Source organism: Erythrolamprus reginae, chromosome 3 (genome assembly GCF_031021105.1).
Source record: "Erythrolamprus reginae isolate rEryReg1 chromosome 3, rEryReg1.hap1, whole genome shotgun sequence".
Lineage (NCBI taxonomy): Eukaryota > Metazoa > Chordata > Lepidosauria > Squamata > Dipsadidae > Erythrolamprus > Erythrolamprus reginae.
In genome coordinates, this window is record NC_091952.1 from 46,782,543 (window position 1) to 46,810,370 (window position 27,828).

Consider the following 27,828-nt stretch of genomic DNA (forward strand, 5'->3'; position numbering starts at 1 on the left):
GAGGGTTTTTGGGTTTTGTTTTTTGTTTTACTGCAAAGTAAGGATTACAATGGCAGTCGCCGCCCACGGGATGGACTCTCGCATTCTTCCCCTCTCGCGCCTGCTCCCTCAGTAACGTGTTGCTCCTTCGCTTTGACCTGTATAGAAGCCGAGCGGGCGGCCGCGCTGGCTCTATCTGTTGCTGCTAGCCAGCCCGGCAAGGCTGCTCGCTCGGGGCTCTGACGAGGGGGAGACGCGGGGAAGGAGACCCCCACCCCACTCCCCTCCTTCGTTCCAGAATAGCGCCTTCTCTCCCCGCTGCCCCGCTCGTCTCCTTCTCCTCGCTCCTCACAGGGCAACCGCGTGGGCGATGGCGGCGCCGACGGACTGACTGGCAAAGGCGGGAGAGGCGGCATCCAGCCTGAGGGAGAGGATGTTTTGAGCCGGGCGGCGGCCGCGGAGCTGGGCGGGTCGCTCTGGCCGTCCGCCTGGGGTCTCGTTTGCTCAGCCGCTGGGGAAACGGGCTCCCCTCAGCGCCCGGGTCCCATTTATGGACGAGCACCTGAGCCTGCTGCGCTCGCCGGCCGCCGCGTCTTCCTGCAAGCATTCGAGGGGCGTCGGCAGCGTCGGCGTCGGCGGCGTCGCGGGAAGCAGCCACCATAACCTGGGCTACAGCGAGCAGCTCTTCCCCGAAGGCGCGCTTTCCGCCCCCGAGGAAGGGCGGGAAGAAGAAGAGGGCGACGCCGAGGGCGAGGAGGAGGAAGAGGAGGAGGAAGAAGAAGACGACGAGGAGGAGGACGGGGAGCTGGAGGGTGGCATGACTGTAGTGGGTGGTGAGGATGCTCCCGTCGATGAAAACCAGCATCCCCATGCCCTGCTGGGAGGGGAGCGCTACGACCACCCTCTTGCCCATACCCTGCCTCCCCACAGCCATCACCAAGTGGGCGCCGGTGGAGAGGAGCACGAGTGTTGCGAGAGGGTCGTGATCAACATCTCAGGGCTGCGCTTCGAGACCCAGCTCAAGACCCTGGCCCAGTTCCCGGAGACGCTGCTGGGCGACCCTCGCAAGAGGATGCGCTACTTCGACCCGCTTCGCAATGAGTACTTTTTTGACCGCAACCGGCCCAGCTTTGATGCCATCCTATACTATTACCAATCTGGAGGCCGTATCCGCCGTCCTGTGAATGTGCCCATTGATATCTTTTCGGAAGAAATACGTTTCTACCAGTTAGGGGAGGAGGCCATGGAAAAATTCCGAGAAGACGAAGGTTTCATCCGTGAGGAACAGAGACCTCTGCCTGAGAAGGAGTTCCAGCGCCAGGTGTGGCTGCTTTTCGAGTACCCAGAGAGTTCGGGGCCGGCTCGGGGCATTGCTATTGTATCTGTTTTAGTCATCCTCATCTCCATTGTCATATTTTGTCTAGAAACCTTACCTGAGTTCAGAGATGACCGTGACTATGATAGTGCTGCGGGGACATTTGGCCCAGGGAGTAGCCCTTTTGTGACGGATGTTTTCACAAATGCTTCTTCCCCAGCTACAACTATGGTGTCATCCTTCACTGACCCTTTTTTCGTGGTGGAGACTCTGTGCATTATCTGGTTCTCCTTTGAGCTGCTTGTCCGGTTCTTTGCTTGCCCCAGCAAGCCCACCTTCTCTAAGAACATTATGAACATAATTGACATTGTGGCCATTATACCTTACTTCATCACCTTGGGCACTGAACTGGCCGAGAGGCAGGGGAATGGTCAACAGGCAATGTCTCTGGCGATCCTCAGAGTCATCCGGCTAGTTAGGGTCTTCCGTATCTTCAAGCTCTCTCGGCACTCCAAAGGGCTGCAGATTTTGGGGCAAACTCTGAAGGCCAGTATGAGGGAACTGGGCTTGCTCATTTTTTTCCTTTTCATCGGCGTCATCCTCTTTTCTAGTGCCGTCTATTTTGCAGAAGCCGATGACCCCACTTCAAGTTTCAGCAGTATCCCTGATGCCTTTTGGTGGGCTGTGGTAACCATGACCACTGTGGGTTATGGGGACATGCACCCCGTCACTATTGGAGGCAAAATAGTAGGGTCTCTCTGTGCCATCGCTGGCGTGCTGACCATTGCCTTGCCTGTTCCAGTCATTGTCTCCAACTTCAACTACTTTTACCACCGGGAAACAGAAGGGGAAGAACAAGCTCAGTACATGCACGTAGGAAGCTGCCAGCACCTCTCCTCCACTGAGGAGCTGAAGAAAGCTCGTAGTAATTCCACTCTCAGCAAGTCAGAGTACATGGTGATAGAAGAAGGAGGCATCAGCAACAGTGCATTCAAACAGGCTGCTTTTAAAACAAACAACTGTTCCGCCACAAACAATCCCAACTGCGTGACTATTAAAAAAATATTTACGGATGTTTAAAAGACACCCTTTCGCAGAGATTGAGAGAAAATCACAGGAAGTCTGCGTAATCCGTTATCTGTGAGGAACATGCATCACTGTCAGTCTTTGTGCTCTTGCTTAAGTACATATACTTTTCTGGTCCTCCCTCCTGAAGATAGAATATTTTTTTAGAAGAACAAAGAACCAAGGAGATACTAAGAAAGAAGGTAGATGAGCTAACACGGGGAATGTGTTGTTGCTGCTCCCTTTGGAAACAGGTTTTTGTTCTGCACAAATTGTTGCAGGGCATTTGGGATTTTAGTGAGAAATGTGTTTGTCTGATTTTGTAAAGAGCAACTACACTGTTGATTTGCTTTTCTTTTGCGTATACACTTGTTGGATTGAAAGGAGCGGAGTTTAAGGATAATGAATGTAACTGCTCCAGTGAATGAGAAAAATAAGGTGATATAAATGTCACAAACTATCTCACATTATAAAAGGATGGCCGCAATTGGAAATCTAATGTACGAGGTTGCAATCTTGATTTAAAAAAAAAAAAAAAAAAGGTTAGAGCCATGTGTATTCTGAATCTGCCCATGACATATGCCGTATCACTTTAGTGCAACAAGGGAAACGCCTCCGTTGTGATTTTGAATTTCTTTGATCCCTGAATTCTCAAAGAATGGCAACTTTGAATCTGAACTGCTACCTGGGTACTGTAGTATTAATTCTTCCTACACAGTGAGACTGAACAATTGACTGACTGACTCGTCACATCCTGATAATCTGAATACGATGTATTATTTAGTTTTTAGTAAATTTCTAGCAGGCTTTTATTTTGACTGCAGCTTCAAAAAACAACAAGAAAAAGAGGTATTTCCATAAATGTCCAATGCAAGTAAGATAAGCAGTTGCATCTATTACAAGAAGATTAAAGTGACAAACACGCCTTGCAGCGGAAGTTACTAATTTGGACCTGAGTGGTACAGTTTCCATAGCAACTTTGGTTTCCTGGGAAACTCCCAAAGGTTGTCATAGCATCCGTTCTTTCCCTCCCTCAGTCTTCTGCTGTTTCTATAGTAACCATTCCAGATGGTTCCAACTTCTGTGGTTCCACAGAAAAGCTGCTGCCCTGATAAATCACACAAACACACACACACACAAACAAACACACACACAAATGTGCACCATTAATCTCTAAGAGATTTAGTTGTGAAAGTTAAGCATTATTCTGTATGTATCATTTTTAGATGGACAAAATTTGAGCTAGCTGCACATCATGAAGAAAAGAGTATGGACTTTTAAAAATAACTGTACTTCCTATTATAATATAATTAAACACCAAAAGCAAAGAATTTATTCCCTGCCAAGTTTCCACATCTCTTGCAATTTGATACCTGGAATTAATTCTAAATGAGTTTCCGGAGTTACCTGTACAACTGCATAGAAGGTTTTAAAAAGAGGGTATTGCCTTCTACTTTTATCAGAATAAATCATATAATATTGATTTATAATAATTCTCTATTGAATATGACCTACCATTATGAAAAAAAACCCATTATGTAAAAAAAACAACCCAAAGCAAGTACGACATTAAAGATCAAGACCAAAACATTTATTACAAAAGGATGCAGATCTGGAAAATAATGGTGATGAAGTATTGGTTCAGAAATATTTAAAAGTCCTCTGGGAAATATATATCCATCTTCTCTCAAGTACACATCTGCGGCTATGGAATATCAGACAGACACAGGTGAGCTGTTTGCTAGTTCAAGGGGAATTGCTCTCCCTGAGATAGTTTGTGAAGATGCTATTTTGTGTTCAGTAAGGAAAAATAATGGAATTAAAACAAAAGTCTGTTGCTTGTCTCTTATAGATGACATATAGCTTTATTTAAGGATTTTATTATAGTACTCTCAAATCATTAATTTTAATATAGGTCTCAACCATAATTTTAGAAGCACAGAAAAACAATGTGTTGAAAGATAGTTCTGCTGGTTTTGAGCACAAATAGCTTCTGGTATATTGGCTCTACATCTCTACTGAAATGCAGTTTGATTTGCTATATTAGCCCCTGATTATTTTTAATATTCCTTTCCATAATACCTTATGATATTTAATGTTAGTTCTTATACCATTTTGTAGTATAATTGCATGCTTTTGAAGGAAAATGAAATTTGTATGTGTTGGTCCCATGCAGTATTTACATCTGCTTTCATTTTTTAAAATCACTGCAAGAAATTACTTGTCTATAACATAGAAACATAGAAGTCTGACGGCAGAAAAAGACCTCATGGTCCATCTAGTCTGCCCTTATACTATTTTCTGTATTTTATCTTAGGATGGATATATGTTTATCCCAGGCATGTTTAAATTCAGTTACTGTGGATTTATCTACCACGTCTGCTGGAAGTTTGTTCCAAGGATCTACTACTCTTTCAGTAAAATAATATTTTCTCATGTTGCCTTTGATCTTTCCCCCAACTAACTTCAGATTGTGTCCCCTTGTTCTTGTGTTCACTTTCCTATTAAAAACACTTCCCTCCTGGACCTTATTTAACCCTTTAATATATTTAAATGTTTCGATCATGTCCCCCCTTTTCCTTCTGTCCTCCAGACTATACAGATTGAGTCTTTCCTGATACGTTTTATGCTTAAGACCTTCCACCATTCTTGTAGCCTGTCTTTGGACCCGTTCAATTTTGTCAATATCTTTTTGTAGGTGAGGTCTCCAGAACCTCAGCTATTTGTGGCACTACAGGGAGCTTTGTAATTTCTGCCAGATGATAATATCTATAGGGTCAGAGGAACAGTTCACTTTGCTTATGTGTCTATTAGTTTCACATTTTTATATATCAGGTTTGACAGAGAGGATAAATACAATAAGGCATGATTATATCTTCATCATCCAAATGTATTAAACATATACTATTAATACAGAACAAATCTTTTTGCATAGGACCCATATTACATTTGCTGCATCCATACCATAGACACAATATGAGCTTTGACATTTTCCCATTTATATCTTCCCCCACCATTCTGTTTCCTATGTCCAAGTAAGTGTCCTGTTGCTTATTTAGCCAAAGTAGCATGATCAGTGAGGGAATACATTTTTAAAAGCCCATAGTTAAGAGAACTACAAAAAATATTTAAAGAAAACACTATGGGGACAAATTTAGTAAATTCTAAGGAAGACTTAATGTGAGTGGTAATCTCAGCTGTCTATTGGGATGATAAAGTAAGTTAATGAAGAGAGGTATGAGTGATGTGTTCTTGAAAAGATCATTGCTTGCTGGTTAGAAACTTGAACAAAAACATTCCATGTTTCATTTTATGATAGGTTTTATTCATCAGAATCTATTTTGAAGTTCCCTCTGTCTCCAGAGAAGCTCATCAGGCAGCAGAGGATCTAATATTTAGCAGAATTATGGTAGCAGTGCTCTTTGAATCTAGTTCATTATAATGAATAGGAACTCTCAGCTCAAGAAATTGATAATGTATTGTATTGTGGTTTCTTCCCTTTATTCAAAAATAATGGCAGTGAAACTGCTTTGTTTTTTTATTATTGCTTAGGACACATGATTTGAATTCAGATAAAATGTAAGAATCAAAAACTGCTTTTATTGAAGGTTCTATCCACAAATGAAACAGAAAAAGGTCATTTAAAAATAGCTCACTAAAATGGCTCCTCCTCCAATTCTTTAGTAGCAATATCTTTATAAAGATTGTCAGGTTGTTCAAGACAGATGTTCAGTTTCCTTTTTTGGTTCGTTTCATGTTACTTTATTTTTAAATCCATATTTGTCATGAAAATTAATGTTTTGTCAATAGAAATGTTACGGATATGTATAAAATAATAACATATTTCAATACTAAATACTCAATAGTGAACAATATGTCTGTTAATGGGAAGCTTTGCCCACTATTCCAACAGAATTTATTAGTATAGAATAGGGTTATCTTTATTCTGTTAATAATTGTGAAACCAATTACTCAGCGAAGCGGTGAACTATTTTTTTCTGAATTGATTTAGGCAGATATTATTGGGGATGCTTTAATTTGGATTAAAGTTGACCTTAGTGACTGAACTTCATGGCCTAAATGCCCCCTAAGTGATTCTGTTCAATTCAGTAATAAATCCAAATAAAAGATTAGGATGCTACTTAATCCCTTTGCATTAGTGAAATGTCAGATTGGCAATTACAAAAAAGAAAATAAAGAGAGGGACATTTCAGCTGTTCAAGAGAGAAAATGAAGCATTTAGAAATAAAGGAATGCAAGCCATAGGTTTACTAATGTCCAAAGGATGGTGTAATGCATTATCTGCAGAGAGAATGCCAAATCTCAGTATTTATTAAATGGAAATAGCTGATATAATTGTCTCTTTTCATGCTATCACCAAATGAAATTATAGTATATAATTTAAAACGTACAATTGAGGGTCATCCATATATTGCCAAGGGTACTAATGATTGTGTTTACCTGATGTAATACTTTCCCTTCATTTTTAATGCTGCAGTAAGAAACTGTCAATTGCTTTCAATCAACCATAGGAATAAATTTTCTAAACTGTATTAGTTGTACATCCTAAATCACCCTTGATGTTTATCTGAGAAAAGAGTAAGGAGGCAATTAAATATTTTCCCTCTCCTATTGCCATTCTAAATAAATTAATAATCCCTTCTTAGGAGTGCATTTCCCAAAGAATAGAAAATCAGTTTCAGATCTGTCTACATTATGTGCCATTTGGCATATAGCCAGTAAATGTAACTTGCATTGCATGTGTAGCATGAAACATCATCACTTTGTTGCCATGTCTAGAAATCAAGAACAAATATTTTTGTTTTGTTTTTGTTTAAAACTGTAAGCCACTTTGTAGACTAGCTTTAAGGCCTTAAAAGTTCCATAGAAATAATATTGTAATTAAATAAAAAGATATTTCTTTCATAGCATGCAGTGAACACTGTAAAAACAAGAATACCCAACAATTAGGGAAAATAAGAAATTAAGGGCTGACGAACGACACTTTTTCTCTCAAAGCTCTTGCAGAATTTCCCAGCCTCAAGTTTTAACTCTATCTTTGCAATTGGAACTGCAATGACAAAACACTTTACAAGGTAAGCAAGACTTCATCCGAAACTTTTACAGTTTGCTTCTGTACCTCTTCCACCTTTCTTCTAATGATTGATGAGTGGTTTTCAACCTGGGGGGTCAGGACCCCTTTGAGGGTCGAACAACTGTTTCACAGGCGTTGCCCAAGACCATGGGAAAAAAACAATTTTCCCAAGGTTTTAGGAACTAAAGCATCTATTCTGGCGCCTTGGAGCATATTTTTACAATCCGACCAATTAGACGTTCACAGTGGGAGTGTCCCTCTGACCTTCCTGCCAATCAGCTTAAACCTCTGTTGGGAGAATTGGCGCTAGACTTATGGTTGGGAGTCACCACCACATGAAGAACTTTATTAAGGGGTCACGGCATTATAAAGGTTGAGAACCACTGTAATCAGTCTCCCCCAAGAAAAGCGATGGCTGTATAGAGCAACAGATGCCCTTGTCCTTGCCATACAGTACTTACAAACTAATACAGTACTGTAAACCCCCCACCCCCCCAATCTCTCTGTTTCACTCCACCCATGGTTCAGGGACTCTGGAGACCAATGAATCACAGAAGAATACTATATCTAGACAAACTCCTAAGATATGCTAGTGAAAGTAATGGAGAGTACCACCTCTTTTCCTTGTAAAAATTAGCCATTTGATTTTTTCTTTTGTGACTGCTGACCAAACGTTCATTATGTATTCCTTTTTATCAGATGAGAGCCAGAGTAAATGGAGCAGAACAAATTGAAACTGCAAACAACCGTTTCCTTCCTTACAGCTGATGGGTGAGTATCATTGCAATGACTACACTGTCAACCTCAACTGGGGGAGCTCTAAACATAAGGAACTTGAACCAAAGCCCTTCTTTTTCTCACTTTGGCCATTAGTCATTCTCAAGAGTTGCCATTTAGCTTCTGTTCCCTCTTATTTATTACCATCCTTTTGTATCTACCTATCTACCTACCTACCTATCTACCTATCTTATCTGTCTTGCTCCTATGCCGCCCTTCTCAAAATGACTCAGGGTGGTGTACAACATTGTGGACTTTAACCTTAGACTATCCGCTGTTGACCTCACCCAATTAATTCCTAAGAGGTCAGTAAGGGACGTGCATAAGTGCACCAGTGTGCCTTCCGTCCCCTGTCCCCTGTATACCAGGCAGCCACTTAACATCCATAGAAGCATAATATTTGGGCCTAGCAGGGCTCCCTGCAGCCTCCTGAGCCCAAAAATCGGCTGTGGGGTGGACATCCCCCACATTCCACCACCTCTTCATGCAGGCCTGCATGATCCCCTGCGCATACGTGTGTGACTCCCCCCACCCCCTGTGCCTATGTTTGCATCTTCCACATGTGCCTCGCCCTCTGCGCATGTGCAGCAGACACCTGGAAAATCAGCTGGCCAGTGGGAGGTGCATGCACATGTGCGGTGGAATTGAGCTGAGCGACAGGTTGCATGCCCTCAGTGAGGGCTCTGTGTGCCACCGGAGGCACACGTGCCATAGGTTTGCCATCACGGCTCTAAGATGTGGTTTATGGACACCGCTTTGTGAGATGATTTTAAACCACATTTTGTGTTTCCTGCGCTCCCCTACACACTGAATCGATGGACAGTTTTTGAAAATTACTGTTCTGCATTTTTTGTATTAACATTCTTTGTTTCTTATATGTATGTCCCTTTCCCTTGAGAAAGGATGGATTTCATACCCAAAAATATATTTTCTGAATTCTGAGTCATTTCTTTTTAGGTAATTCTTAAATACAGGTTTACAACATTATGATGGCTTATGTAGGAATAGGACCCTGTAATTCTAATGTGTAAAGATTATACAGCGACTGAATGCTTGAAATTATGCAGTATTTGGCCAACTCTAGTTGCCTGTTTATTTCTGTTTGCAAATTCTCAGATTCAACTTCAGAAAGATTTAGCATATTATAATATTTGGGAAATTCATGTAGAAAAGGCATTTTGTTGCTATTTTTTCATGCATGAATAATGTGGAGCATTTTCCAATGCCATAAGCATGTCTTTCGATGCTGGTATGCTTGCATCTTTTTCTTTAATTATTGTTGTGTTCTTGACTATGACGGTTGAACATAAGATAAAGTCAATGTTACCCTGAGTTTGTTGTGATATAGTAGCCATTTGATTCCTATAATAAAGAATGGTCAATATCAATCATACCAATAGCATTTGAACTTTCTGAACAAATACGCAGATTCTGTACTAAGTTTTATGCTTCTTAGTTCAAAATTGCCTGAACGCTGCATATATTACAGACATTAGCAAAATTAAGAAAAGGGCACATATTAGGAAAGTCTGTAAATACATTGACGGAGAGATGTATATGATTAATTTGTTGTGGAAAAATTGTATGAACATACCCTATTTTTCAGAGTATGAGACGCACCGGAGTTTAAGACACACTTTAGTTTTGGAGGAGGAAAGCAAAGGAAAAAAATCTGCCTCTGCCTCCCAGCAAACAGTAAACGGCACAGATGACATACATTGTTTGCTGTGTATTTCTGTCCATGTGTGTTTGACCCATAGAAATAGAAAACAATTGGAGAAATGTACATTACGGCAGTATATTAGTGCCAGAAAGTTTTCTTAAATGTAGTCACATGAACTCCTCCCAATTATTTAAGTAGATCTACTCCAAAGATGACCAGGCCAGGGTTTAAGTCAGGGTTTATACTTTTGCAGATCTTTAAAATTGATGTGGCTTTCTGGAAGTATACATTATTCTCTGCTATTTAAAATAAGATACAATAGCATGGGCCTCTTCAGATCAAGCATTTATTTTTAAAACCTTCTTCATTTTGTTAAGTTGTCTAGAGCAATAATAAAACAGTCTTAAAAAAATAAGTCTAATAATTTGAACGTTCTATAGACATTTATAGTTATCGACTTACCTCCTTGCTTCCAGTTTCAGCAGTCCAACATTGCCAGCAGTCCACCTCACAATAATTTGCCTCCTTGCAGCTAGTTCCACTCTCAGTTTAGCAGTGTCCTGCCTCAAATCAGCTGAGGGTCGTGAAGCTGATAACAAGTTGCTTGTGTTAATCAGACTCTGTTCTGTTTGCTGCAAGGAGACAAATTGCTGGGAGGCAGAGACCAAAGGGTGGGGGTGGCTGGGTGGAGCTACATTCTGTGTATAAGATGCATAAAAGTTTTCATCCTCTTTTGGTGTGTGTGTGTAAAAAGGAGCATCTTATATTCTGAAAAATACAGTGGTACCTCATGATATGAACCCCTCGTCTTACGAACAACCTGATATACGAACCTGGGGTTCAGAAATTTTTTGCCTCTTCTTACGAACTTTTTCCTTCTTACGAACCCGCCCCCCGCCGCCGCGAAACCCCGCCGCCCGGCTGTCACTTTTTGAAACAGCTGAGGGGCTTCTCGGCGGCCTCCAGAACACCGAACCCGGAAGTTCGGGTTTGGCATTTGGGTTCAGGAGGACGCTGAGAAACCCCCCGGCTGTTTCAAAAGGTGACATCCGGGCGGTAGCAGTTTTTTGCGTTTTTCCCCCCCGTTGCACGGATTAATTGATTTTACATTGTTTCCTATGGGAAACAATGTTTCGTCTTACGAACTTTTCATCTTACGAACCTCCCCCTGGAACCAATTAGGTTCGTAAGACAAGGTATTACTGTATATCCATTTTCATACTTTAAAAACAGTTAGCAGAATAGTGTGGAAACTGAAAGATCGAATATTTCATGTTTCATAATATTTTGTGTGTATACATACATAAATAGTAACACAGTGCTGTTGTACATTAGTAAAGGAAAACTTACTAGCATGAGGATTCGTCTGGTCTTCATTATGCTTTGCTTATGGGATAATTGCTATATGTAATATAGGTTAGTAGGAAAAAGAAATAGATATTGTATTTTGCATTAAATACTGTATCTATTTTTCTTACTGCCATGTTCTATAATAGGTATATGTTAAGCAGTAAATGGTTTCTTGAACAACAGTCACTGCTTCATATATTTAATTCATTTAATTTATATCTTAAATGCACTAAGTTGACAGCAAAATATTTTACAAACAAATATAAACTTTCATATGATCATAGTTAAGATACCCATGAAACCCCAGGCTTTCATTAGCTCATATAAACATGCTTTTGGAAGATCCCCATGCCTTTCAAAGTGCTTCTGGGGAAAGCTTTTACTGTATAATTAAATGCCTTCTTCACAACTTTTTATAGGGTTCAGATTAATTGTCTCCCATTTGTAACCTTTGCATTTTTCCTCATAACTTATGTTTTTTTCCTTGTACGTAAAAGCCTTTGAAAGGAATAGAGAGACAGAATGCCTGCCAATGTCTTTTATATTAAAAGGACAAGGTGCTGTGCTAGAAGTGTCCATGGCGTCTAGATTGATGAGATTTCATGGACGTGGAGAATATGAGTACACATTTAATGCTCATCTGACTTTATTAAAAGGCAGTAATTCTTAGAAATGACAGTAGAAAACAGGAGATAGATGGGCTTTAGTGGTTGGAGATAAAAGTATTACATCTGTACTATTTGTCTGATTAGACCATCAACCTTTTTTGCATATTCTCCATCTTCCAAGCTCCACCAGAAACCTAATAGACTAAAATGTACGGAAATTTTTAGCCCTGGAGCATTCTCAGAACATCAGATTGGAAAAAATGACCTGAGACATCAGCTCAAATAACAAGCATCTTATGGGGTTCCTTGAGATTACATTAGTATGCCACCTGTTCCTATTGTATTTAGGCATGTTAGCATCAGCAGGTCATTAGAGGAGGAGAAAATGGTATGAATAGTTAATGTGCTTCAGAACAGTTCAGACCATTCTACACTGTTTTGCATCCTATATTACTGTATGGTCATTTGTAAATGTAAAATAAAGAGATGTGATATGGGTGTAGGAAGAACAAAGAGAAACATCGGATTTGCTTGCTCTTTTGAGTTAATCTTGCTCATGGTTAATTAGCCAATTTGATGCCAGGTTTCTACATCTCATTGACATCTCAAGAGCAACAAAGATGATTAGAGGACTGGAGGCAAAAACACGAAGAACAGTTAGTTGCAGGAACTGGGTATGTCTAGTTTAGTGAAAAGAAGAACTGGGGGAGACAGGATAGCTGTGTTCCAATATCTCAGGAGTTGCCACAAAGAAGAAGGAGTCAAGCTATTCTCCAAAGCACCTGAGGATAGAACAAGAAGCAATAAGTGGAAACTGATCAAGGAGAGAAGCAATTTAGAACTAAGGAGAAATTTCCTGACAGAACAATCAATCAGTGGAACAGCCTGCCTCCAGAAATTGTGAATGCTCCAACACTAGGAAGTTTTAAGAAGATGTTGCACAAATCCCAGCGACCAGTTAGGTCCCACAGAGTGGGCCTTCTCCGTGTCCCGTCAACTAAACAATGTCATTTGGCGTGGCCCAGGGGAAGAGCCTTCTCTGTGGCGGCCCCAGCCCTCTGGAATCAACTCCCCCCGGAGATTAGAATTGCCCCCACCCTCATCACCTTTCGTAAGCTCCTTAAAACCCACCTCTGCCGTCAGGCATGGGGTAACTGAGATACTCTTTCCCCTTAGGTCTTTACAATTTATGCATGGTATGTTTGCTTGTAGGTATGATTAGTTTTAAAATAAGGGTTTTTTAGTTGTTGTAGTATTGGATTTACATGCTGTTTTTATTATTGTTGTTAGCCGCCCCGAGTCTACGGAGAGGGGCGGCATACAAATCCAATAAATAAATAAATGTTGGATAACCATTTGTCTGAAGTAGTGTATGGTTGTTGTTGTTGTTGTTGCTGTTGTTGTTTTGTATCTTACTTTCTTACACAACTCCAGTGCTGGCTATGGGGCAAAATAGATACTGTAAGTTTGGAATCCAATTGACAGGCTGTTCACTTGGTAAACGTCCACTCAAAACTGTATGAACACCAGTCTTTCCAAATCTCTTCTTTGCTAATTCTTTTTATTTCATGATAGTGGTACAAGGAAGTGAATATAAATCTTTAGTTCATTAGAAGACTGTATTAAAATGTATTCAGTTCAAGATACAAAGCTCATTGTACATATTTCCCCCTCTCCAAACATTTAAGTATGAAAATCCCCTCCAGCCTTCATTTCATCTTCCCTTTTTTATGAATGGCACCATGCTGTAGTAAATGTACCTTGACTTGTAACAGATGGTGGGAAAATTTTGACTGAAGCATGCCAGTGTGGTTCTTCAGACTGCCTATATTTCTCAGCTGTTCTTTCTTTCCTGTTTTGATCAGCAGGATCAGAAATTGAATTGCTTGGAAAATGGCAGAAAATAGAAACTCAATTTTCTTTTAATGAACCAATCTTATTTGTTTGTCTTTACTGTTCTCTTGACTGGCTGAGTAACCGCGTCATACTAAATTGTGATTTTTAAATTTATTTTACTAACAGTGGTGTCAGGCCCAAAGTCATTATGTGAAGTCAAAGGTTGGCCTGACACAGTTTGGCAGTGATAGAGGAACCGGGGCGGGGGGGGGACCATGAGGTCTTACATAGAAGACTGACGGCAGAAAAAGACCTCATGGTCCATCTAGTCTGCCCTTATACTATTTCCTGTATTTTATCTTACAATGGATATATGTTTATCCCAGGCATGTTTAAATTCAGTTACTGTGGATTTACCAACCACGTCTGCTGGAAGTTTGTTCCAAGGATCTACTACTCTTTCAGTGAAATAATATTTTCTCACGTTGCTTTTGATCTTTCCCCCAACTAACTTCAGATTGTGCCCCCTTGTTCTTGTGTTCACTTTCCTATTAAAAACACTTCCCTCCTGAACCTTATTTAACCCTTTAACATATTTAAATGTTTCGATCATGTCCCCCCTTTTTCTTCTGTCCTCCAGACTATACAGATTGAGTTCATTAAGTCTTTCCTGATACGTTTTATGCTTAAGACCTTCCACCATTCTTGTAGCCCGTCTTTGGACCCGTTCAATTTTGTCAATATCTTTTTGTAGGTGAGGTCTCCAGAACTGAACACAGTATTCCAAATGTGGTCTCACCAGCGCTCTATATAAGGGGATCACAATCTCCCTCTTCCTGCTTGTTATACCTCTAGCTATGCAGCCAAGCATCCTACTTGCTTTCCCTACCGCCTGACCGCACTGTTCACCCACTTTGAGACTGTCAGAAATCACTACCCCTAAATCCTTCTCTTCTGAAGTTTTTGCTAACACAGAACTGCCAATGCAATACTCAGATTGAGGATTCCTTTTCCCCAAGTGCATTATTTTACATTTGGAAACATAGTAACGAACACAGGAAGGAATCAGGAATCCTGCATAGGATTGGTCCTCATGACTGCATTTGTGGCTGTGGGGATGTGATATGGGGTTTTGACCTGGGTGTAATCTAAGGGACTCAGAGCTGGAATGATTCAAGTCGAATCCAGATATAGCTGTTAATAAATCGTACCCTGCAAGAAACACAGGCGTGGAAATGATTTATTTCTCAGATGCTATTTGGTTCGCTGACAAGTGGTTTGTAATATGACTAACAAATTACAATTGGATGAATTTGCAGCACTTTAAGGCATTAAAGAATTCACTTCATTGTGCTTTAGGATTGTATCTTTCTAGCTATATTAAAAAAAAGATTTTTAAAATATTCCCTGGAAAATCAGGTTGCATATTTAATATAGTGCCTCCTCCTCCTGATATTTATTGCGTCCTAACAATGTTGTGAGAAAAGCAGCCCCAACCATATCCTGACCTTATCCCAGTGTCAAGACCAGCTAACTATTTATGGAGGAACAATTTTGCCCTCACAACAGATGCCAGCTTCCTACCGAGGCAAACTGAACCCAGGTTCAAGAAATCTGGCTAGAAATTATTGTTTTGCATGAGAAGCATCAAAGATATTGGCAATCTTCAGGTCTTTTAATTGGCCTACTACTGGATTGTGTACTTCCATTTAGCAAACTTGGTTGGTCTGTGCCTCCATGGACATTTTTGTCTTGGTTGTGAAAAATAGAACTTTTCCTTTCCTTTCCTTTCCTTTCCTTTCCTTTTCTTTCCTTTCCTTTCCTTTCCCTTCCCTTCCCTTCCTTTCCTTTCCTTTCCCTTCCTTTCCTTTCCCTTCCTTTCCTTTCCTTTCCTTTCCTATCCCTTCCTTTCCTTTCCTTTCCTTTCCCTTCCTTTCCTTTCCTTTCCTATCCTTTCCCTTCCTTTCCTTTTCCTTCCTTTCCTTTCCCTTCCTTTCCTTTCCTTTTCTTTTCTTTCCCTTCCCTTCCTTTCCCTTCCTTTCCTTTCCCTTCCTTTCCTTTCCCTTCCCTTCCCTTCCCTTCCTTTCCTTTCCTTTCCTTTCCTTTCCTTTCCCTTCCTATCCCTTCCTTTCCTTTCCTTTCCCTTCCTTTCCTTTCCTTTCCTTTCATTTCCTTTTCTTTCCCTTCCTTTCCTTTCCTTTCCCTTCCTTTCCTTTTCTTTTCTTTTCTTTCCCTTCCCTTCCCTTCCTGCAGCCTCCAACAATTGCAGCCCCATTCTCATGCAAAGGTATAACTTTCATCACTATTTTGAGATACAGCAAGAGTAATTCTGTAGAGATAGTGATTTTTTTTGGAGAAAGGAATAAAAGAACATCGTTGGGAAAAAAGAAAAGCTCAGAGATTCCTAACTGTTGTTGGATCAAATTCTTGGACCAAGAACCTGGTTCAAGTGGTTTGAACTGAAGATAAAATACCTCTTTTCAACATTTTCAGTGCAGAAGAAAAAAAATACTAGTTTTGTTCCAAGCTTAAGATGAAATAGGGCTCTTTTAAGTGCTGCTGTCTCAAGTCTTCTGAGAATCTTAAACCCTGTAATAGGTTTTTAAAAAACCAGGAAGATGCAATTGGCTTAGTTATTAAATTTTTCTATCCACATAGCTAGTAAAATAGCAGGGAAACGTTCTTTTGCCAGGACTATAGGTCATGACTGCATGAAGGGATGGGGATGATGAAGAAGAAGCTAGCATCATTTAAGTACATGTTCAAAGGCAGTGATGGCAATGGAACCAATTATTGTCCTGCCTACATTCTACAGGTGCATTTGTATTCATGTATAATTGTAGATGGCTGATTACAAATGTAAAAATAGAAGGAGGTTGCTATCTATTGGCTGCGTAATTGATTGATTCAATACTTTTGCATAGTTAGAATTCAGGGGTTAAGTAATGTCTGCATTGTATTTTCCCTGCTATGCTTTCTTTCCTAGCTCAGGCACATGCAAAAATGTGTGCATTGCACTGGGAACTCTATACAAGTATTGTTAACAATGTTGATGACATGTTCAAGAAATTGGAGTGCTTTATGCAAAGATTATGTTCCTTTAATACTTGTTGAATGTATCCATATTCGTGGTAATATCAAACTTTCAGGCTGGCTGCGGAATAATAATAATAATAATAATAATAATAATAATAATAATAATTTATTGGATTTGTATGCCGCCCTTCTCCGTAGACTCGGGGTGGCTAACAACATTGATAAAAACAGCATGTGACAATCCAATAATAAAACAACTAAAAACCCTTATTATAAAACCAAACATACCCACAGATATAAAATGCATAACTTGTAATGGCCTAGGGGGAAGGAATATCTCAACTCCCCCATGCCTGGTGGTATAAATGAGTCTTGAGTAGTTTACAAAAGACAGGGAGGGTGCGGGCAATTCTAATCTCCGGGGGGAGTTGGTTCCAGAGGGCCAGGGCCGCCACAGAGAAGGCTTTTCCCCTGGGGCCCGCCAAACGACTATTTAGTCCACGGGACCCGGAGAAGGCCAACTCTGTGGGACCTTATTGGATGCTGGGATTCGTGCGGTAGCAGGCGGTTCCAGAGGTAGTCTGGTCCAAAGCCATGTAGGGCTTTAAAGAAGCTCTCTTTTTGCTATTACAGTGATCCCCCGCTCGTTGCGAGGGTTCCGTTCCAGGAGCCCCCGCAACGAGCAGGTTTTCGCGAAGTAGCGATGCGGAAGTAAAAACACCATCTGCGCATGTGCAGATGGTGTTTTTACTCCCACAGCGCTAGCGAGGAGCCGAAGATTGGGGGCAGCGCGGCTGTTTGCCGCCGGCATGGGGGGCTTCCTAGCAGCCCCCCAAACCCGGGTTGGGGGTCCGGGGGGCGCTGTCTCTCGGTGCTTTCGAGCTGAGTCCGGGAGCGAACTCGCTCCCGGACTCAGCTCGAAAGCGCCGAGAGACAGCGTGGACAGGCCGTTCCTTGGCGCTGTCTCTCGGCGCTTTCGAGCTGAGTCCGGGAGCGAATTCGCTTCAGGACTCAGCTCGAAAGCGGCGAGAATGAACGGCGTGGGCGGGCGAAGGGCGGGCGGCAGCGAGGAGTTTGCGTGGGCGGTGGGGAAACTCCTTGCTGACGCCAGCAAGAGGGGGAAGACCCAGGAAAGCCACCCAGCAGCTGATCTCCCGGTTGCCATCTACGCATGCGTGCCCATAGAAAAAACGCACGCATGCGTAGATGGTATTTTGACTTCCGGGTTGAAAAATCGCGAAGTACCCTGTTCGCAATGGTTGGGGACGCAATAAACGGGGGATCACTGTATTGCTCTTGAGCTGGTTTAAATCAAATCATGCTGTGTGTGATTCTTGGATGAATTTCTGTGACTTTTTATAAAACGATAGGGCAAATAAAATCAGTATATTGACTCCGCTTTTTTGTAGATTAGGTGGTATACAGTGTAAAAAGCAAGAAAGTTTTTTCAGTTCTTCAAACCTGTTGATTTTACTAGTAATAAATATTAACAAGTATATGGCTGGAAGAGGCTCAGCACTGCAAAAGATATTTGAGTGTCCAGATTACAAATAGAGAGGAAATTCGTCTATGTTAACCCATTTTACACCCTACCCCTGCAGTGAACCCTATAACCCTATATTTAATGTTATTTACACTTCACAATTATAATTGTAGAACAATGTAGCTATTTCATTATTTCTCCAATGCTGTTGTTTAATATATTCTGTTGTGCTGTTGTTTAATTTATTCATATGTTTGGGATGTAGATATATAACTTTTAATTGTTCACTTTCTGAACCAAAATAATTAAATAACTTGTTCACATATCCACATATGAGTCTCAGGAGAAGGGCGGCCTATAAATTGAACAAATAAATAATAAAATATACACACCAACAAACACATTTATATATGCTTGAGTTCAAAATTCGGCTGCCAAGCCTAGATTTCAGGTCAGTTGAGGTAGGAAACCTATCAAGTGTTTCACTTTATGTGATTGTTTTGAAGCATTAAATTTCCATCATTTTTTAATTTCCTCAGCTTCTTGGTATTTTTTTGTCTTGAGTGCTGATGCTTTATTCAGTTCATTTGGGAGCTGTCTCTTTTTAGGGAACAGGCAGGGGGGTTGAACTTGATGACCTGTAGGGTCCCTTTCAACTCTAATAAAAGAATGAATGAATGCCCAATTGAGTCTTAATCTTCATTCTGATCCTTTCCCACCTGCATAAGATGAAATCTGCCAGAATGAGCCATTCTATCTCTGCTTCTGATTCTGAGTGGGGTCATGTCCTTGATTTTTCATATACGTTCATAATACTATAGCATAAATGTACATAATAACACCGATAACAATACAATGATAAAAGCCCTATTATTAAAGGCCGGCTGTCTTTCTCTTAGATATATTGTTGGCTCTTCCAGATTAAAACAATTCCAGGATATGTTTATGTTTAAAAAGAAACAGAATAACAAAGTTGGACGTGACTTTGGTGGTCTTCTAATCCAACCCCCTACTCACAAAAGAGACCCTATACCAGTGATGGTGAACCTATGGCACAGGTGCCACAGGTGGCATGCGGAGCCCTATCTGCTGGCACGTGAGCTGTTGTCCTAGCTCAGCTCCAACGTGCATGTGTGTGCTGGCCAGCTGATTTTTGGCTCACACAGAGGCTCTGGGAAGACATCTTTGGCTTCCAGAGAGCCTCTGGGGGGATGGGAAGGACATTTTTACCCTTCACCCGGCTCCAGGGAAGCCTTTGGAGCCTGTGGAGGGCAAAATATGAGCCTACTGGGCTCAACAGAAGTTGGGAAACAGGACTTTTCTGGCCTCCAGAGGGCCTCTGAGGGGTGGGGGAAGCTTTTTTCGCCCTTCTCAGGCATTGATTTATGGGTGTGAGCACTCGTGCATGCACTCTTTTGGCATTCAAAGGAAAAAAGCTTCACTATCATTGCCCTATACCATTTCTGACAAGTACCTTGTCCAGTCTCTTAAAAGCCTCCAATGATGGGGCACCCACAACGTCTGGAAGCAAACCGTTCCACTGGTTAATTGTTCCTGCTGTTAGGAAATGTCTCTTTAGTCCTAGGTTGCTTCTCTCCTTGATTATTAATTTCCATCCATTCATCGATTCTTTGTCTTTCCTTCTGATACTTTGGAGAATAGGTTGATTCCCCTCCCTTCTTTGTGGCAGCCCCTCAAATATTGGAACACTGCTGTCATGTCACCCCAGTCCTTCTTTTCACTAGACTAGACATACACAGTTCTTGCAACTTTGTATATATTATTTTCTCAGATTCTAGGATAGTTCTCGACAACATGTAAAATAAATGGTAGGAGAAGTCTGTACTGATTAATAATCAATAGTTTAACCAATAATTGAACATGTAATTGTGATCCGGGTCAGATCAGGTTTGCATGCATGTTTTTCTCTAGTGTAAAAGTGGCTAGTTTAGCAAAAGATGAACAGCATATAAATAGTATGCTCAGATATTTTTGCTTAGAGATGATGGACATTTTAATGGTTAATATCATTTTAATATTTTTTTACTTGCTTAAAAGGTGTGTGTGTTTATTTACACAGTGTGCTGTATTTCACCCATACAAGATACTTTGTAGTGCAAAGATGACATAGTCAAATTTGATGAAATATAGTGACAATACAGGTCACCTGAATATTTGGAGTCTGGCTTGGAAACAGTGCAATGTGAAACAGTGTAGTGGCTATATTTCTAAGAGGAGGGGATTATAGTTTTGCAAATAGCTTTGGGGGTGCTTCACTTTATGCATCATCAAAATGAAGGACCAGTTTGAAGTTTTGCATTATTTCTGTAGTTTGGGTCACACACACACCTCTATATATGATTCACATCTACCATGTTCAATACAGTGCAGTACTAGCAAAAAGACAAACAGCCACAGTTTCTTTATTCACTGATAGATGGTGCTATAACAATTAGTGGTGGCAATCTAATTTCAGACTGCAAGAAGAGGAAAGGAAAGCCACAAAAAGGGGAAAGGGAAATTTCTTTTTAATGCATTTGTATGATTTATATAGACACTCATTTCATACATGAGTCTGGGTGGCTTAATGCAGATTAAAACAGAAACCCTATCATGTGTAATACCTGGTCCCTAAGGGGAAACAAAACTCCCCGCTCTTTGAAAATATCACGTTATAAACAACAGAACTCACCTACTCACCTGACATACCTGCTGAGGAAGTAGCCAGGTCTTTGGTGCCTTGCAAAAATCTAATTAGTACAAGGAGGGAAAGGGATGCATGGACACTGAGTTGCTATACTTTTTTAGATTTTTATGTTTTGAATAAATCAAGGGTTCAAAAACAAATTAAAAGTGCTACAAAAGTGATGGTAGCAAGCAGAAAATCTGAAGTAGGGAGAAGTAGGCAGGGATTGGAGCAAGACAGTTTGTGGAAGCTGGAAAGGGTTAGGAAAAGTGAAGGAAGGTAACGCTGGAAAGGCAGAAGGAGATTAGTGGAGAAGGGAAACGCAATGGAAAACAGGTGGGAAGTCTAGTGCTGGGTTGGCTAGCGTGGAGAGGGGAAAACTTTAGGGGAATTGGAATTGGCTTTGGGGGTCATATCTGACGTGCATTGGGCAGATTCAGAGTTGTCACGCTGCTATGCTGCCACAACCTGGGTGGGCAATGTGACAAGTTTGTGGATGGGGGCTAGGCATGTGATCTTTCAACTGAGTGGGAAACTCAGATCCAGGTTTGCCTGTGCAGGTGTCAGGATGGCTCCAGAAATAAATTGCAACTTTGATGAGCATTTTGACTCAGACTCTGAGTCAGTTCAGATGTTACTCGAACCTTGACAGCAGTGTCTTCAGAGGGGAACAAGGGAGATTAGGATATCATAAACAATATTTTACTCTTGTGATATAAGCCCAATCCCTTATCTACATGCATTACGGTGTCACAAAGCAATAGGAGTTTACAAAGTGCAGTGATACCTCGTCTTACAAACCCCTCGTCATACAAACTTTTTGAGATACAAACCCGGGGTTTAAGATTTTTTTGCCTCTTCTTCCAAACTATTTTCACCTTACAAACCCAAGCCGTTGCCACTGGGATGCCCCGCCTCTGGACTTCTGTTGCCAGCGAAGCGCCCGTTTTTGCGCTGCTGAGATTCCCCTGAGGCTCCCCTACATGGGAAACACCACCTCTGGACTTCCCTGTTTTTGCGATGCTGCAGGGAAATCCCAGCAGCGCAAAAATGGGCGCTTCACTGGCAATGGAAGTCCAGAGGTGGGGTTTCCCAGCGAGGGGAGTCTCAGTGAAACCGTAGCATCACAAAAACACAGAAGTCCGGAGGTGGGATTTTGAGGACTTCCGTGTTTTTGCGATGCTGCAATTTCGCTGAGGCTCCCCTCGCTGGGAAACTCCACCTCCGGACTTCTGTTGCCAGCGAAGCACCCATTTTTGCGCTGCTGGGATTCCCCTGCTGGGATTCCCCTGCAGCATCATAAAAACACAGAAGTCCGGAGGTGGGGTTTCCCATGGAGGGGAGCCTCAGGGGAATCCCAGCAGTGCAAAAACGGGCGCTTCAGCTGGCAAAAGGGGTGAGTTTTGGGCTTGCACGCATTAATTGCTTTTCCATTGATTCCTATGGGAAACATTGTTTCGTCTTACAAACATTTCACCTTACAAACCTCGTCCCGGAACCAATTAAGTTCATAAGACGAGGTATCACTGTATTTATTTGTCATTCGACAAAAGTAGAAAGATCCTGTAGATGCCATTGCTAAGAGATCAGGATTAAATCTCTTCTGTAATGGACACCATTGCTTGAGGCATATCTGGGAACTGGATCTTTTTATCAGAATGGGTTTTCCCCCTAGAGATCTTCAACCAGAAGTTGAACATCTGTGCATTGAGACATATGTGTCTGTGCTCTAACTATGGATTCCCCACCCTGATCTGAAGTTTAGATTGGATAGCCCAGAAGACTCTTCTATCTTAGATTCCAGGAAGTGTTGCAGGTAATGAGGGGGAAAATACAAGATTTAAGGATTTATTTAAAAACTCAGGACTGTAATGTATGTGGACACTGAAATTTTGTTAGAGAAATGTATGTATGTATGTATGAATGAATGAATGAATGAATGAATGAATGAATGAATGAATGAATGAATGAATACTTCATTTGGCCAAATATGATTAGACATACAAGGAATTTGTCTCTGTTGCAGAAGCTCTCACTCTACATGCAAAGCAACAGAGTAAAAATAATCATAATAATACCAATGAGAAGAAGTAGTAGAGAAAATGAGAAGGATAATAATAATACTACAGCCATACAACATGGGTAAATATACAGGCATAACTGTGAGGATTAGGTGTTCAGAGGAGTGATGGCACAAAGGAAAAAAACTGGGCTTGTGTTTAGTTGTTGTGGCCATATAGCCACATCCTGAGGGGAGGAGTTGAAACACTTTATATCCAGGATATGAAAGATCGGCAGATACTTTCTCAGCCCTTATTTTGACCTGCACAATATAAAGGTCTTCTATGGAAGACAGGCTGATCGCAGTTGTTGTTTTCTGCAGTTCTCACTCTCCATTGGAGTCTGTACCTGTCCTGTTTAATTGGTGTAGCAAACCAGACTGCTATAGAAGTACAGCTGACAGACTCAATAATTCCTCTGTAAAACTGTATCCTGAGGCAGTCTGAACTTCCTAAGTTGATGTAGGAAGAATATCCTTTGTTGTGCTTTTTTTAATGATGGTTCTAATGTTAGGTGTCCGTTTTAAATCCTGGGAGATTATAGAACCCAAGAATTTGAAGAACTGTATTGCTAACATTGTGCTGTTGAACATAATAAGAAGTGGTAGAGTAGGAGAGTTCTTCCTAAAATTCACTCATCTCCACAGTTTTAAGCCTGTTTACCTCCAGATTGCTACGGCTGCACCATAGGGCCAGTTTTTTAACCTCCCATCTACATGAGGCCACCATCTCGAATGAGACCCAGTGACTGTTATATCATCTACAAACTTCAGTATTTTAACAGAGGGATCCTTAGAGATGCAGTTATTGGGCTAGAGACAGAAAAGCAATTGAGAAAACACACACACGCTGTAATGCAGCAGTACCCAATCCCCAATCAGTGAACTGGGCTGTGGCGTACCAGCAACTGGGCTGTGGAAACAAGTGAAGCTGCATCTATGGGATCCAGGCAGCATGCAAAACCACACACCCTCCAGTCCATAGAAAAACCTTTCTGTATGGAACCGGTCTCTGATGCCCAAAAGGTTGGGGGACATTGCTCTTTAGTGTTAATCGTCCAAGTGCTCAAAGTGATTTTCCCTAGATTCATCTGTTGCTTCCTATCTATCAAAAAGGTAATAGTCCACCTAAAATATGGGCAGGTACAGCTAGCTAGATAGGTTTAGAGTGAAGAATTTCTGGAATGATGGGTATTAAAGGCCAAGCTGTAGTCTACAAAAAGGACCTGTCCGTGGGTCCCTGGGGATTCAAGATGTTGCAAGATGTAGGGAAGTGACATATTGACAGCATCAACCGTTGATCTACTTGCTCAGTAGGCTGACTGCAAATTGGATCTAACAGTGGATGTGTGATGATTTTTGCATTAACCTCTCAAAGATTTTCATAACTACAGATGTCAGAGCAACCAATCTATAGTCATTCAGCTTCTTGATGGAGTGTTTGTAGAAACTGAGATAAATAGTAGAATGTTTGAAGCAAGAAGGGACATACCACATCCCTAAAGATGCGAGTGAAGATGGGGACCAGTTATTCAGCACAGGTTTTCAAGTAAGAAGGAATTAATCTGTCTAGGCCTGGTGCTTTTCCAAACCTTTTGTTTATGAATTAGGCCTCACACATCTTTTTCTAAGATCACCAAGGTGGGGTCCCAGGTAGATAGAAATATGTGTAGGAGACTTGCAGGCGGGGTTTCCTACTTATTGCTGCTGCCGGTGTGGTGCACGGGCAGCTCCAGGTGTCTGGCAGGGAGTCAGGTGCGTCCAAGTTTTGTTTGCTCTGGTTAGTAGTATGGTATTACTGGAGAAGAAGCTACGTAGGAGTAGGTTATCGCCTTTTTGGCGATGTTGTTGCAATTTGGCACTTAGGTCATTTGATGTGAGTATTCCAAGGTCTTTTACAAAGTGAGGGTTGTTTATAAGGTCTTGTTTATTTAGCTTGTGTTTGGTGTTCTGATTTTTTTTTGCCAATGTATAGGACATACCATTTTTTGGTTGAGATTTGGAGCTGTCAGATGTTTGACCATTCTGACACAAAGTTAAGATCTTTTGGGAGGGTATTGAAAAGTTTTACATTGTCGGCGAAGAGAACGCAGTTGCTTGCAATGTGATTGCAAAGGTCATTTATATAGAATATGAGAGTGTTGGTCCTAGTACGCTGCCTTGGGGTATGCCACTGTTAACAGGAACAGGATTAGATATGGCGTTCCCTATTTTGACAATTTGTTGTCTGTTTGATAGGAATGCAGTTATCCTGTCATGTAGGGATCCTGAAATGCCATAGGATTTCAGTTTTAGAAGTAGTTTGTCATGAAGCACTGAGTCGAAGGCTTTGCAGAAGTCTATGTAAAGCCTTCAACTCAGTGATTATGTGCAGCATATGACATGTTGAAATCCAGTACTCTTTTGTAAATGCAAGACTAACTCATCCTGAAAGTTTTTTCTTTAGACTGATAGAGTTTAGCATAAGATGCAGAAAACAGTGGCAATTTGCTTCACTTGAATTAAAAGTGATTAATTAAATTAATTAATTTAAAGTGAGTAATTAAAAAATAATCAACCAAAGATTTGATTTTGATCTACCATAATCGTGTTTAATAGTTCTGAAATATTTAGCTTACGTAAGAACAAAAAAAACCCAACAACCTACAAACAACATTACGTACTGTACCTCCTCCTTACATTTTAATTTTAAATGCTGCTTGAATTTTGTTAGCAAGATAACTTCTGCTTAATTGCAGCACATTTGAGATTTGCAATAACTCAGACCAGCCTACATCAATCTTTAGACATATTAGCTAGATTTATCTCACCCCAGCCTCTGGCTGATGAACTAACCTAGACAGTAAAAATGTATAAAGAAAAGAAATAACATGCTAAGAATGCAGTCTGTTTGTGTGTGAATTAACTTTTAAATGGCAGATATTTGACCTTAGCATTTGTATCCCAGAATATTTCTGCTTTAAAATGAAAGAAAATTGTTTACTTGGAATCTGTAAAATATTTTTTGTGTACATAGTACATTAATTTTTAAATTTATTTTATTTATTATTAGGGAACTTGCAGGTCATCTAGTCCAACCCCTTGCTGGTGCAGGAGACCGCACCAATCAATTGTGTTTTGTGCCATCACAATTGATTGGCAGCAAAATGGTGTTAACACATGAATGGCACATATTTCAAGATATTTGCATGAGTGACCTGCATCATATAGCATTGAATTTAGATGTGCCCATTTTTTTCCATGTTCGAGAATGAAAATGTAATTATTCTGTATCACAATAATTATGCCATGGGGATTGTGAGCCGCCCCAAGTCCTCGGATAGGGGCTGCATACAAATCTAATAAATTATTATTATTATTATTATTATTATTATTATTATTATTATTATTATTTTGTTCTGCCTTTACAAATGTGTCATTTGTTCAGTGCTTGAATATATAATAAACACTCTAATTTATTCTACTCAACAGATAACAGAAGATGGCTCAGTAAGTGCTACAGACCTCCATCAACTTTTAAACTATTTATTAAAAAAAGGAATCAAAGACATCAGGAAGAAGTAACTAATTATACTGTAGCATCATGCGCAGAACTAAAGGATGGTCTTCCCTCTTATGCTCACTACGTTAATACTTATCTTTTGTGTTTTGACAAGAGTTATACAGAAAGGAACATCTTTTATATTGTAACAGAAACCCAATGCAATATTACAAATAAGATCACAGCTATGAAAAAGGTGTTTAAATTGTTTGGGTGGTGTATCTGCCTTCTCATGCAAGCTTTGGTGACTGGAAATTTAGTACAGGTAGTCCTCGACTTACGACCCACAATTGAACTCAAAATTTCTTTAGACGTTTGTTGAGCAAATTTTCTCCCATTTTATGAAATTTCTGGCCACGGTTGTTAAATGAATAACTGCAGCTGGTAAGTCAGTAACCTGGTTGTTAAGTGAATCTGTCTTTCCCTTTGACTTCTCAGAAGGTTGCAAAAGTAGATGATCACGTGACCAGGGCGGTGCATAAGCATGAACCAATTGCCATGCAGACTGAATTTTGATCATGTGATCATGGGGATGCTGCGAAGGTTGCAACTGTGAAAAATGGTCATATGTCACTTTTTTTCAGTACTGCTGTAACTTTGAATGGTCACCAAGCTGAGGGCTACCTGTATACACTGAACAGCTAATAAGCATTCCATATGCATTGACTGTTTTATGCCGATTTATTTTAGGCTTATACAGTAATGTGAAATGAATCATCATTCTGTGTTATTTTTAATGACTTTTTGTTGATGTAACTGTTATTTATAAAGTGATACATTTGTTATAAAAAGATATACCGGTTATTTTAGTCTTTGTATACAAGGAGACATGATAGTTACATGAGTCCCCAAAGGAATTTGAACAATAAGCTCAAAAATGTGTGCCTTGTTTTAAAGCCTTTATTTAAATAAAGAAACCCAAATTAACAGGCATGTATGTATTCATGGCTAGTCTTAGCTGGAATCACCTTTTTCTTTAAAAATGCATATTTCTTCCTAGATAGTATAGTGTCTATGCAGTTCACTGCTTGTTTACTGAAAAGTTCATCCTATTTTGTTCAGCGGGGCAAAAAAAGGCCAGTTCTTCATTAATGACCTGGAATCATCCAGCCTTTATTGAAGTAAAATAAAGCTTGTCCCGATTCCAGTTATTTTAACAAAATACGTTAATATTTTGTTAATAATTATGTTAATAATGGTTGGATAATTGTATAAGATGCTAGGCAGAAAAAGGCTCGATAAAGACCTGAGGATTGCAGTGTATATTTAATTTTTCTTTTCTTTTCCTGTAGAATGCTGTAATAAACGAGAACCTGGGAAATTGCTTAACCTCTA

The 27,828-nt window shown here is 40.5% G+C and overlaps 1 protein-coding gene across 3 annotated transcripts; it reads left to right on the forward strand.

Moving 5' to 3' along the window:
* Positions 1-27,828, forward strand: LOC139163859 (potassium voltage-gated channel subfamily A member 3-like). Of its 3 annotated transcripts, XM_070745082.1 has the most exons (5): positions 1-4,088; positions 7,379-7,455; positions 8,154-8,225; positions 26,424-26,441; positions 27,786-27,828. In XM_070745082.1, exon 1 carries the CDS (start codon positions 530-532, stop codon positions 2,372-2,374), a length of 1,845 nt encoding a protein of 614 aa, XP_070601183.1. In that variant the 5' UTR covers positions 1-529; the 3' UTR covers positions 2,375-4,088; positions 7,379-7,455; positions 8,154-8,225; positions 26,424-26,441; positions 27,786-27,828. The 3 variants fall into 3 exon arrangements, with proteins under 3 accessions (XP_070601183.1, XP_070601182.1, XP_070601184.1); XM_070745081.1 differs by having other exon boundaries at positions 26,424-27,828; XM_070745083.1 differs by lacking the exon at positions 7,379-7,455 and having other exon boundaries at positions 26,424-27,828.

Bases quoted from the DNA above. Each gene is read 5' to 3' on its own strand.
- LOC139163859 (XM_070745081.1), top strand. From the start codon at position 530: ATGGACGAGCACCTGAGCCTGCTGCGCTCGCCGGCCGCCGCGTCTTCC.